The following is a 12,920-nucleotide window of genomic DNA, read 5'->3' on the forward strand; positions in this document are numbered from 1 at the left end:
AGGCCTTCATGGTCGAATTGCTGCAAAGAAACCATTAATAAAGGACACCAATAAGAAGAGACTTGCTTGGGCCAAGAAACACAAGCAATGGACATTACAGGTGGAGTCCAAAATTGAGATTTTTGGTTCCAACCGCTGCGTCCTTGTGAGACGCAGAGTAGGTGAACGGATGATCTCCGCATGTGTGGTTCCCACCGTGAAGCATGGAGGTGCGATGGTGTGGGGCTGCTTTGCTGGTGACACTGTCAGTGATTTATTTAGAATTCAAGGCCCACTTAACCAGCATGGCTACCACAGCATTCTGTAGCGATACGCCATCCCATCTGGTTTGCGCTTAGTGGGACTATCATGTTTTTCAACAGGACAATGACCCAACACAGGCTGTGTAAAGGCTATTTGACCAAAAAGGAGAGGGATGGAGTGCTGCATCAGATTTCTTTTTTGTATTTAACTAGGCAAATCAGTTAAGAACAAATTCTTATTTAAAAAAGACGGTCTACTCCGGCCAAACCCAGATGACCTGGCCTCCAATCACCCAACCTCAACCCAATTGAGATGGTTTGGGATGAGTTGGACTCCAGGGTGAAGGAAAAACAGCAAACAAGTGCTCAGCATGTGGGAACTCCTTCAAGACTGTTGGAAAAGCATTCCAGGTAAAGCTGGATGAGAGAATACCAAGAGTGTACAAATCTGTCATCAAGGCAAAGGGTGGCTACTTTGAATAATCTAAAATATATTTTGATTTGTTTAACAATTTGGTTACTACATGATTCCATGTGTTATTTCATAGTTGATGTCTTCACTATTATTATACAATGTAAAAATAAAGGAAAACCCTTGAACGAGTAGGCGTGTCCAAACTTTTGACTGGTACTGTACATACATAGAAAATCAACAGTTGCGGAAAAAAAAGACGGCGGCACATAACTCATGAGTGTAAAATAAATGATTTAATATACAATAGAAAACATGTGCAAAATATTCATGATCAGTATGCTGAGTATAATAAGATAGTGAAAGCCTGGCTTAAAGGAAAGAAAGAACACTGGCTACCCCCAAGCCTCTTTCACCAAAACCATCTGGAGCACGAGATTGCAGGCAATACTGTCTGCTCCATCTTACATACAAGGAACAGTCATCCGTGCTATTTTAGAGCTTAAAAAAATGGTTTGTAACAATATGATACATTCCATAACATGACATTTAAGGTTTTTTATTTCGAACACTTACATAGATTACACAACGTGTGTGTGTGTGTGTGTGTGTGTGTGTGTGTGTGTGTGTGTGTGTGTATATATATATATATATATATATATATATACATACATACATACACCTTAAATTTACATAGAAACGCAGACAATCAAAAAAAAGTATAGTGATCCACTTTAAAATGACAGCTGGTGGGGACTTGATGGGACACAAACACAGGATGTCATTCAACCAACCGCGTCATCTGGTGTCGGGGTCAAAGGTGAGCAATGGTGGAGTTCAGTATGTCTGGCTTGCTCTTGGTGTTAGTGGCCTTGGAGAGGTCTCGCTGTGGACAAAGGTACGGAGATAAGCATAGATATTCCCTTCCCACCCAACATCAACAGGCTAGTATTCAGTAGGCACGAAACATTACAAAATACTTACAAAACAGAGTATAATGGGGATCTATGATCTAAATTAGAAAATGCTAATTTTCGTGCAAAATATTTTGCTACAGTATATCCTAATGAACATGACCAAGGTGCAGTGGTAACAAAATGAGTAGCGACAAATAGCATTGGACACTACCTAGTTTTCATTTCACAGTAAATAAACACAAATCTAGAAAATATGCAATTCTGGTAATTGCACATTTCCCAAATACATTTTCATTCAAAGGGCAGAAACAACCACAGTGACAGCCAGAGAAAGACTGAAGAAAGGGTATTAGGAGTGTGGTTGTAAAAAAGGTTACATCATTAAATAGCAACACACAGCCTAGCCTGAGAGCCCTCAGAAGGTTTAGAAGGACACACTAACAAGGGTACACTACTGTTACCTGTGAACATAATCAGGGATGAAGCATTTTAAGAATGTATCTTAGTGGTTAATGACATGCATATATTTGGATACAGGAAGAATTATTTGATGTATATGGTTTTAGTTTAGGCAATTCACACATTCAAACAAACCTTGATTGAACCGATTCGATTACTGTGTTGATTAAGCCCGTCTAAAAACAGAATACATTTATCAATTAGCCACAATTCCCCACTCAAACCCCCCCCTCATGGCGAGACCGTGTGTTGCTGCATAGAATCAGTCAAATGTGGAAAATAAGACAGAAAAAACACAAATTACCGCAAACTCGGAATAAGTGCTGGCGACAGAGTTAATGCTGAAGTTACGCTGTGGTCTAGCCAGGGTTTTAAACCCACCGCTCTGAAGAGGGACTCCAAGTCCGGTCACCTGGCCCATGTTCTCCTTGTTGCGCTCCTGCAGTCCCGCAAGAGGGGTCTTACTGCGACCCGGGGTCCGTACCGATGGGACCTGGATGAGGAGAACACAGAGAAAAGATGGATGAGGAGAAAAAGAAGCCTGGAATCCGAACTGATATATTCCATTTCCCCATCACTTCAACAGTGGTGAAACAGAGCATCAGTTTGTATTCCAAGCTTGGGAACAGAAAACGCAACAGATGGTTCGCTTTGAGTGAATGTCAGGGTTTGGCCAAAGATTAGCATGTTACCCATACCAAATGACTGGTCTAAATTGATAAAAGTAATTCAATAGCGTCTAAGTATACTGAACAAAAATACAGTGAGGGAAAAAAGTATTTGATCCCCTGCTGATTTTGTACGTTTGCCCACTGACAAAGAAATGATCAGTCTATAATTTTAATGGCAGGTTTATTTGAACAGTGAGAGACAGAATAACAACAAAAAATCCAGAAAAACGCATGTCAAAAATGTTATAAATTTATTTGCGTTTTAAATGAGGGAAATAAGTATTTGACCCCACTGCAAACATGACTTAGTACTTGGTGGCAAAACCCTTGTTGGCAATCACAGAGGTCAGACGTTTCTTGTAGTTTGCCAGCAGGTTTGCACACATCTTAGGGATGATTTTGTCCCACTCCTCTTTGCAGATCTTCTCCAAGTCATTAAGGTTTTGAGGCTAAAGTTTGGCAACTCGAACCTTCAGCTCCCTCCACAGATTTTCTATGGGATTACGGTCTGGAGACTGGCTAAACCACTATAGGACCTTAATGTGCTTCTTCTTGAGCCACTCCTTTGTTGCCTTGGCCGTGTGTTTTGGGTCATTGTCATGCTGGAATACCCATCCACGACCCATTTTCAATGCCCTGGCTGAGGGAAGGAGGTTCTCACCCAAGATTTGACAGTACATGGCCCCGTCCATCATCCATTTGATGCAGTGAAGTTGTCCTGTCCCCTTAGCAGAAAAACACCCCCAAAGCATAATGTTTCCACCTCCATGTTTGACTGTGGGGATGGTGTTCTTGGGGTCATAGGCAGCATTCCTCCTCCTCCAAACACAGCGAGTTGAGTTCATGCCAAAGAGCTCTATTTTGGTCTCATCTGACCACAACACTTTCACCAGTTGTCCTCTGAATCATTCAGATGTTCATTGGCAAACTTCAGACGGGCATGTATATGTGCTTTCTAGAGCAGGGGGACCTTGCGGGTGCTGCAGGATTTCAGTCCTTCACAGCGTAGTGTGTTACCAATTGTTTTCTTGATGACTATGGTCCCAGCTGCATTGAGATCATTGACAAGATCCTCCCGTGTAGTTCTGGGCTGATTCCTCACCGTTCTCATGCTCATTGCAATTCCACGAGGTGAGATCTTGCATGGAGCCCCAGGCCGAGGGAGATTGACAGTTCTTTTGTGTTTCTTCCATTTGCGAATAATCGCACCGACTGTTGTCACCTTCTCACCAAGCTGCTTGGCGATGGTCTTGTAGCCCATTCCAGCCTTGTGTAGGTCTACAATCTTGTCCCTGACATCCTTGGAGAGCTCTTTGGTCTTGGCCAGGGTGGAGAGTTGGGAATCTGATTGATTGATTGCTTCTGTGGACAGGTGTCTTTTATACAGGTAACAAGCTGCGGTTAGGAGCACTCCCTTTAAGAGTGTGCTCCTAATCTCAGCTCGTTACCTGTATAAAAGACACCTGGGAGCCAGAAATCTTTCTGATTGAGAGGGGGTCAAATACATATTTCCCTCATTAAAATGCAAATCAATTTATAACATTTTTGACATGCGTTTTTCTGGATTTTTTGTTGTTGTTATTCTGTCTCTCACTGTTCAAATAAACCTACCATTAAAATTATAGACTGATAATTTCTTTGTCAGCAGGGGATCAAATACTTTTTTCCCTCACTGTATAAACACAACTTTTAAAGTGTTGGTCCCATGTTTCATGAGCTGAAATAAAAGATCACAGAAATTGTCCATATGCACAAAAAGCTTATTTCTCTCAAAAAATTGTCACACAACACAATGCCACAGATGCCTCATGTTGAGGGAGTGTGCAATTGGCACGCTGACTGCAGGAATGTCCACCAGAGCTGTTGCCAGAGAATTGAATGTTAATTTTTCTACCATAAGCTACCTCCAATGTCGTTTTAGAGAATTTGGCAATATGTCCAACTGGCCTCACAACCGCAGACCATGTGTAACCACGCCAGCCCAGGACCTCCACATCCAGATTTTTCACTAGGGTCTTGACCGGACTGCAGTTCGGCATCGAAACTGACTTCATTGGACAAATGCTCACCTTCTATGGCCACTGGCACGTTGGAGAAGTGTGCTCTTCACGGATGAATCCCGGTTTCAACTGTACCGGGCAGATGGCAGGCAGTGTGTGTGTGTGTGTGTGTGTGTGTATGGCGTCGTGTGGGCGAGCAGATTGCTGATGTCAATGTTGTGATCAGAGTGCCCCGTGGTGGAGGTGGGGTTATGGCAGGCATAAGCTCCAGACAACGAACACAATTGCATTTTATCGATGGCAATTTGAATGCAGAGATACCGTGACGATTGTCGTGCCATTCAGCTAGATAATGTTGCAAGAATCAGTACACAATTCCTGAAAGCTGAAAATGTCCCAGTTCTTCCATGGACTGCATACTTACCAGACATGTCACCCATTGAGCATGTTTGGGATGCTCTGGATGGACGTGTACAACAGCGTGTTCCAGCTCCCGCCAATATCCAGCAACTTCACACAGCCATTGAAGTGGAGTGGGACAACATTCCACAATCAACAGCCTGATCAACTCTATGCGAAAGAAATGTGTCGCATTGCATGAGGCAAATGGTGGTCACACCTGATACTGACTGTTTTTCTAGGGTGTCTGTGACCAACAGATGCATATCTGTATTGCCAGTCATGCGAAATCCATAGACTACTGCCTAATTTATTTATTTCAATTGACTGATTTCCTTATGTGAACTGTAACTCTGTAAAATCTTTGAAATTGTTGCATTTATATGTATTTTTTCAGTGTAGTTAGTTGTTGTGCAAACATGCTGCATTGACCTTGTTGACTGACAGAGCGGGGCGGGAGGGTGAGTAGCAGACAGTTCCGCCATAGGCTGAGCGCACGGTACTGTTAGAGTTGGCACTAGAGAGGCTGGAGGTGGTGCCATTGAACTGGAGAAAACACACAGACAGAGAGTTAGTTAGTGATGCTAAAAGCTCACGTTATTAATGCGCAACTCATTAAAACACAAGCCAGTGATTGTGTTAGCCTGGGTGTCCAGTCTTGTTTCTGCTTTAGCCACCTTTGTCATAAAACGTAGGCAGTCCAGAAAAAGACTGGATACCCAGGCTAAGATTGGGGCACGCAATTGTTCCATGAGTATGAAGGCTAGAAAGAGCAGCAGCAAAGTTACTGGAGTGGTACCTTTCGTGTTTTGCTGGGGGTAGTTGTGCCAAGGAATCTCCTTTTGGTAGGCGTCCGGACAGCTGTCCCATACAGCATATCCACCTCAATCTGCTTGCTCTTTTTCAGTTGCTGTTACAATAAAATATAGATCAAAGTATTGTAACAAAGAAAGCTTTTAGCTACACAGACCTAACCCTAACTTGAGACAAGTGTGTAACAAATGATGATAGGTCCGGTTTCCCAGATCCAAATGAAACCTAATCCTGGACTGGAAAACAGTGCTTTGGTCATGCTTCTTAGTCCAGGACTAGGTTTGATCTGGGTCCAGAAAAGAGGACCAATACTGTATCTCTCAAGTTAGGATTCTGCCCTCAAATGAATTGCCATGTCTTTACCCTCTCCAGTTTCTCATTCTCTTTCTTGATGCGGTGCAGCTCCCACTGCTCCTCTACAAACTGCAGGAACTTCTGTCCATTCACCAGGAACTCCCTGGCCTGATCCTGCTCCCACACATCAATCTGAGCCTTCAGCTTCTTCTCAAGCTGGACAAACAAAACAAACATATAGCCAAGTGTTTTACAGTATAGTATGTGTTTATATAGCATTATGTACAGCTGGTAAAAAAAAAACCCCAGTCTTGTCATGTTTGTATGTACAGTAGCTAACCCCCTAACAAGGGAATAATACAGACTGTCTTTTTCAAAAGGATTTACCTTGGGCAGGCTTTTGTGGAGCTCTGCTTTCTGTTTCTCCTCTTTGAGCAGATTCCCTCCTCTGTTGGTGAACCTGGAGGGGTCTGTGGCTTTTTCCTGCGGGGATAAAAAGGTCATGCCAAGGGTTAAAACCCCCTAAGGTCGATGTCTGCGCCTCCTTGGAAATCAAAAAAAAATGTGTTGGTCAATTTAAGCTAGATGTGTCCGCATTGGATGGTGTCTCAATCTACTGCATCCGCATTTGGGGTGAAAAGTGACAGAGCGGTGTTTGTCAGACCATGAGACATACCGAAAATTGGTCTTTGCACAAAATTGTCTGTAGCATCCAAACGGTTTGGCCTAGAAACTATCATGACCCCTCTTTGGAACATTTTGCTCCACGACCCCCACAAGCGTCTTGGGACTCGTCTGAAGTCGGTACAGACGATCTGCCAACTTCTGTCTATACTGTCCGAACAGTTTGGGCTACACACTAATACCCGTGTAAAGGTGAGATTCTCAAAAACAAGTACGTCGGTTGTTTTGCTCTAGGACACCCACAGGCCTCATACAAGACTCGTTTGAATGTCCCTCGGTACCGGTTGACATTTTTTTAATGGAAGTAGAGTACCAGTCAAAAGTTGACACACCTACTCAATCTTTTTTTATTTTTACTATTTTCTACATTGTAGAATAGTAGTGAAGCTATCAAAACTATGAAATAACACATGGAATCATGTAGTAACACACACACACACAAAAAATGTTAAAACAAATGTATTTTATATTTGAGATTCTTCAAAGTAGCCACCCTTTGCCTTGATGACAGCTTTGCACACTCTTGGCATTCTCTCAACCAGCTTCATGAGGTAGTCACCTGGAATGCATTTCAATTAACAGGTGTGCCTTGTTAAAAGTTCATGAGTTTGAGCCAATCAGTTGTGTTGTGACAAGGTAGGGGGTGGTATACACAAGATAGCCCTATTTGGTAAAAGACCAAGTCCATATTATGGCAAGAATAGCTAAAATAAGCAAAGTGAAACGACAGCCCATCATTACTTTAAGACATGAAGGTCAGTCAATGCGGAAAATTTCAAGAACTTTTAAAGTTTCTTCAAATGCTGTCGCAACAACCATCAAGCGCTATGATGAAACTGGCTCTAATGAGGACTTCCACAGGAAAGGAAGACCCAGAGCTAAGTTCATTAGAGTTAACTGCACCTCAGATTGCAGCCCAAATAAATGCTTCACAAAGTTCAAGTAACAGACACATCTCAACATCAACTGTTCACAGGAGACTGCGTGAATCAGGCCTTTATGGTCAAATTGCTGCAAAGAAACCACTACTAAAGGACACCAATAATAAGAAGAGACTTGCTTGGCCAAGAAACACGAGCAATGGACATTAGACCGGTGGAAATCTGTCCTTTGGTCTGATGAATCCAAATGTAAGATTTTTGGTTCCAACCACCATGTCTTTGTGAGACGCAGAGTAGGTGAACGGATGATCTCCACATGTGTGGTTCCCACCGTGAAGCATGGAGGAGGTGGTGTGATGGTGCTTTGCTGGTGACGTTGTCAGTAATTCATTTAGAATTCAAGGCACACTTAAACATCATGGCTACCACAGCATTCTGCAGCGATACGCCATCCCATCTGGTTTACGCTTAGTAGGAATATAATTTGTTTTTCAACAGGACAATGACCCAACACACCTCCAGATTGTGAGGGTTATTTGTATGGGCTAATAGCAGTAAGGCACCTCAAAAAATTAATTTGGACAAATATTTGTATAATTCAAAATTAAAATGTTATGTTATTTAACTTGAAAATTGTTTGGATGAAACAGCCTAGGTAATTCAAAAATAAGCAATAAACGTTTTCTTAAAGTGAACTATCCCTTTAAAGCCCATAAATTTTTTTTTAAAGATGATTGCACTTGTCTTTTCCTACTAGCACCAACTTTGATGATAACGTCTTTATTGACAAAAATGTACGAACTACAACTGTGATATGTGGTTGTCTCACCTAGCTATTTTAAGATGAATGCACTAACTGCAAGTCGCTCTGGATAAGAGCGTCTGCTAAATGACTAAAATGTTTCCACGGTGCTTCTCCACTGCTAACCTCTAGTTCCAGGAAGAGTCTCCAGCTCTCCTCCCAGTGGTGAACCCCCTCAAACAGCTCTTTGTGTTCTTCATAGTGCTGCTTCAGCCTCAGGATCTCAGCTTCGTGCAGCCCCAACAGCTCCTCTGTAAAATCATCTGAAGGTGGAAAAAACAAATCATTAAATGCATTATTAAAATCAGGAAGTCACATTGAGAAAAAAAAAGCCTTTTCAAAAGGGAAAACTAAATGCATGGATATGTGATGAATAAGTTAACAATCATAAAACACATTGTTCACAAGAAAGACTTCTGAGTCTTCATTCATTGATTGGTCTACCAAAGCTTGTGTTTTACCTGTAATCCAAACCCTAAAACCCAACTTACTGCTAAAATAGGGCACAAAGGCCTGTTGCTGATCACTGCTGAAGAAGCATTTCTCCCAGAGCACTGCGATCTCTGAGCGGATGGCTTCAGTAACGTTTCGCATGTTCAGTCGTTTGAGCTCCATCAGTCGCCTGCCCTCTGCCTCTAACTGAGGTGTGAAAAAGAAGAGAGAACAATTTGGTTATTTGATTCTAACATTTTCTTGATTAATAGACAGACCTTGTTCAGAAACAGCTTTAGAATGCAGGTAGACTACTGGAGACAATGGTGACAAGCCAGGGTACAAACCAGAGGGGTATACATACTACAAAGCAGGATCAATTAGATAACAACTATTGACAACTATTGACTTTCTGGTTCATTAAGAAAGCTAAACTTAGATATGTGTTTTAAGTTGTTGAGTCAATTAGACCAAGCCCATTTCAAGCTCATCTTTCAAAAATAAATAAAAACAGTCATTTCAAAATATTTAGGAAAGTAAGGGGCATGGTCAACATTTGCTCATTGGGCTTTGGTCAAAATAAGTGCACTAGAAAGGGATTAGGGTGACATTTGGGACATAAGCTAAGAGTGTTCACTGACAGCATCCAGGTTCTTCTTCTTGGAGGCGACCATGTGCTCTGAGAAGAGCTCCCTCTCCTCCTGGGGCACCTGCAGTCTGTCCCACAGCTCCTGGATCTTCTCCCTGTGAGCCTCACACACCGCCTGGTTCTCTGCCTTCCTCTCCTCTAGCTAGACAGAACAACATAGACACGGGACGGTCAGTAAAGGAGCACTATGGAAATGGGAACGTTCCAGGAAGTCTGTATTGTCTTTACATGGGGCGCGACTGCAATAAAGACCTGGAACACGGCCAATGACAGATATTAGCAACAAAATGCAAATGAAGATATTTACATGCTCTATAGTGAAGTGATAATGAACTGATACAGTAATGTAGAAATGGAATGCGTGTAGGTCGACTGATTTTCTACTGTATTGTGGTGGTGAGCAGATCAACTTTGTTCATTCTGCACAGACATTGCAAAGTATCGCTCAAACTAAAACATTCCCTATCATCTCAAACATATTGGACTAGTTCCATTCTCACTTGGCCGAAGAGGAGTTTGAGTGAGGCGATGTTGTCTTTGGACAGGCAGAAGGCCTCCTGGTCCTCGCAGACGACGTCCTTCTCGAAGCTGGTCTCTGGCAGCTGGTCCAGGTCGTCCATGCACAGGATGATCTGCCTCTTGATGCCCACAAATTCAGCGTGCCGCCGCTCCTGGCCACAGACAGAGACACACGCCGTTAGGGATCTCCTCAAATGTGTATATTAGTTTACATCAGCGTTTTCCCCCAATATTATTTTCTTTAGGTGAGGTACAGAATCAGTGGCCAAACCTTTTTGGCTTTACTAGAACCAATTCAACTAATCATGACTCTAGATTAAAGACGGAGAGTAGTTGAATCAGCAAATAAGTGCCGGGTTAAACCAAAATGGCAGAACAAGCAGCAGCTCTCCAGGAGCAGGGTTGAAGTATGGACCATCATTCACGTCTACGTTCAAATAACATGTTTTCTTTCAAATCCTTTGAGTATTTGATTGAGCCTGCATGATGTATCACATGGGGTTTGCGCCTTTGGGACTATTCCATTAGTTCCGTTGCGCCAGGTAAGCGCAATCAAGTGCAGCTACATTATATATATATATATATATTTTTTTTTTTACAAATACTCTTTTTTTTTTACAAATACTACTGGTATGTGAATCCAGGGTCTGCTTTTATTACAAATCCCTATCCACCTTCTCTGTGGTCTGGCTGGCGATGTGCTGGCGGAAGCCGTCCAGCTGCTCCAGGGAGGGCACGGCGTTAGGGTCGAGGGCATAGGGGTCCGAACACAGAGTGTCACACAGGTCCTGGTCGCGCTCCGTCAAGGCCTTGAGCTGCTGCATCCGCTGGGTCCGCTCCTTCACCAACACCTCCACCTGGGTCCGGATCTCCTTCTCCTGCTGCAGCATGGTGACGCCCCGCTCCTCCTGGTGAGAGAAAAGGTATTGGGTGAAGTTGCCCGTAGACACTGCATTTCCCCCACTAATGGTTAAGGTGAGGATTGAGGAGGGGAAGCTGATCCCAGATCTGTACCCAGGGAAGGCACCAGGGTTGGGGTTAAGACCCAGGCAGAATATTTATCCAAAGAAATCTTCAAATTCAAAAATGGACTTATCTAAACAGTCTGGAATGGCCTCATTCCCTTCTTTTCCATAATAACCCTTTTTTTCTCCATCCACTCATCTTCAAGAAATGGACAGCAATAAGTCCATAAATCATAATAATAAGCCTTTATCCTAGAAATATAATTACTAGAAAGGACAAAGCCAATCAGGCCATGGCAATTTGAGTGGGACATTGATTTGAATCCCTATCCACCAGTCATTATATTTCTATGCGTTATGTCATTTGCATACTAGTAAAACTTTGCAGACCTTGTTAGAAACTGTTAGGATGCTTACCTCAAATGGGGGTAGCTGCAGTTCCAAGCACAGCGTATCCAGTTGTTTGTGACAGGCTTCGATGCTGCTCAACAGTCTGGTCCTAAGAGACTCCTCCTCTGTTATCATCATGTCTAACAAACCCTGTGAGAGATGTGCAGAAATGACTAGTCAGTCCACATATAGGAAGGAATACATACTTCTGAATTAGCTACATATAGAAATCTCACATTTAGCAGACTAAATAGATAGGCTACATCACACATACTCCCTAGCAACACACCCCTCAAAAGTAGGTTAGCTAGCTACTGTACTAGCTACTGACCAGGGCGTCGAGCTGCACTAAGGCCCTGGTGCAGAGCTAGCTAGTTAACTAGCTACAGCAGGTGCACAGACAGGTGTCACGGCTTTGATAATGTTGTTTCTTGGAGAATAATTACACTCTATGCTTGAGTGTCAATTTATTCTGACTCACCTTGATGTGATTCTTGACCACATTGGTTCTCTGTAGTCTCTGGTCTTCTGGTATTCCTATCTCTTCCCAGATGTCCTTCAGGTGGCAGAGAGCTTTATTCAGGCAAGCCACAGACTCGGCTGCGAGCACCTCACTGGAATGGGCCGGGGACATATATAAAAAGGTTACATTTTTGGACTGGCATGACTAGTTAAAGTTACTTGATTTTTCTGGACTGCTGCAAGTTGCAACAAGGGGCAGCACTGCAGCAGTAACGTTAGTGTCAATGTCGTCCTTCTATTGTAATTTATCAGTCTTTGAATTGATAGCAACACACAGCAGTCCATCCTTCATACAGCTTTGCTGACATACCCAGTCGTTAACGTTACAGTAAAGTACAATCAAATGTTATATCTGTGGTATTACAGACAGTAACGTAAGCTAACGTGCTCGCAGCCGAGTCTGTGAATGACTAACGTTAGTCATTCCTGGCAAATTGACATCTAACGTTTGCTAAAATGTTGATTTAGCTAGCAAACTCATAATCTTCAGTAATATTGCAGTTTTATTTCTAGATAGGTAACTAGTTGTAGCTAGGTATAACGTTAGTCACAAAACACTGCTGCTGTTAAGTTAGCTAACAGCTAGCTTGACATTTCAATTCTGCATGCCAAATACAATACTTTTTACAAATACAATTCACTTGCCTCTTCCTCATCGTGAAGTCCCAGTAATTCAGTCAGTTGTGTTGTAGCAAAACTTCTCATAAATCCTCAGATCTCTGTCCTTCAGCTTTGCCTGTGTTAAGTCAAGCCGTTTCTGTCCGATTCAAAAATATGCATCAAATTGCGGTCTTGTTTCTCATTGGTTGAAGATGACCATTATGTCATCGTCTGGACATGGTGGTACCATATGCGCATGCGCAAGGGCG

General features: G+C 42.6%; 1 protein-coding gene across 5 annotated transcripts; it reads right to left on the reverse strand.

The window, feature by feature from the left end:
• Positions 1 to 1,293: 1,293 nt before the first annotated feature.
• On the reverse strand, positions 1,294 to 12,844 carry LOC115203392 (protein regulator of cytokinesis 1-like). 5 transcript variants are annotated; one of them, XM_029768057.1, is made up of 15 exons: positions 12,697 to 12,844; positions 12,011 to 12,143; positions 11,557 to 11,679; positions 10,849 to 11,082; positions 10,156 to 10,326; positions 9,648 to 9,797; positions 9,066 to 9,213; positions 8,701 to 8,837; positions 6,595 to 6,690; positions 6,277 to 6,423; positions 5,900 to 6,010; positions 5,533 to 5,646; positions 2,412 to 2,523; positions 2,166 to 2,206; positions 1,294 to 1,540 (listed from the first exon to the last, which is right to left on the reverse strand). In XM_029768057.1, exons 1-15 carry the CDS (start codon positions 12,705 to 12,707, stop codon positions 1,469 to 1,471), a joined length of 1,800 nt encoding a protein of 599 aa, XP_029623917.1. In that variant the 5' UTR covers positions 12,708 to 12,844; the 3' UTR covers positions 1,294 to 1,468. The 5 variants fall into 5 exon arrangements, with proteins under 5 accessions (XP_029623917.1, XP_029623916.1, XP_029623915.1 ...); XM_029768055.1 differs by having other exon boundaries at positions 1,354 to 1,540; positions 2,335 to 2,523; XM_029768056.1 differs by lacking the exon at positions 2,166 to 2,206 and having other exon boundaries at positions 1,295 to 1,540; positions 2,335 to 2,523.
• Between the last annotated feature and the right edge of the window lie 76 nt (positions 12,845 to 12,920).

This window comes from Salmo trutta, chromosome 12 (genome assembly GCF_901001165.1).
Source record: "Salmo trutta chromosome 12, fSalTru1.1, whole genome shotgun sequence".
NCBI lineage: Eukaryota > Metazoa > Chordata > Actinopteri > Salmoniformes > Salmonidae > Salmo > Salmo trutta.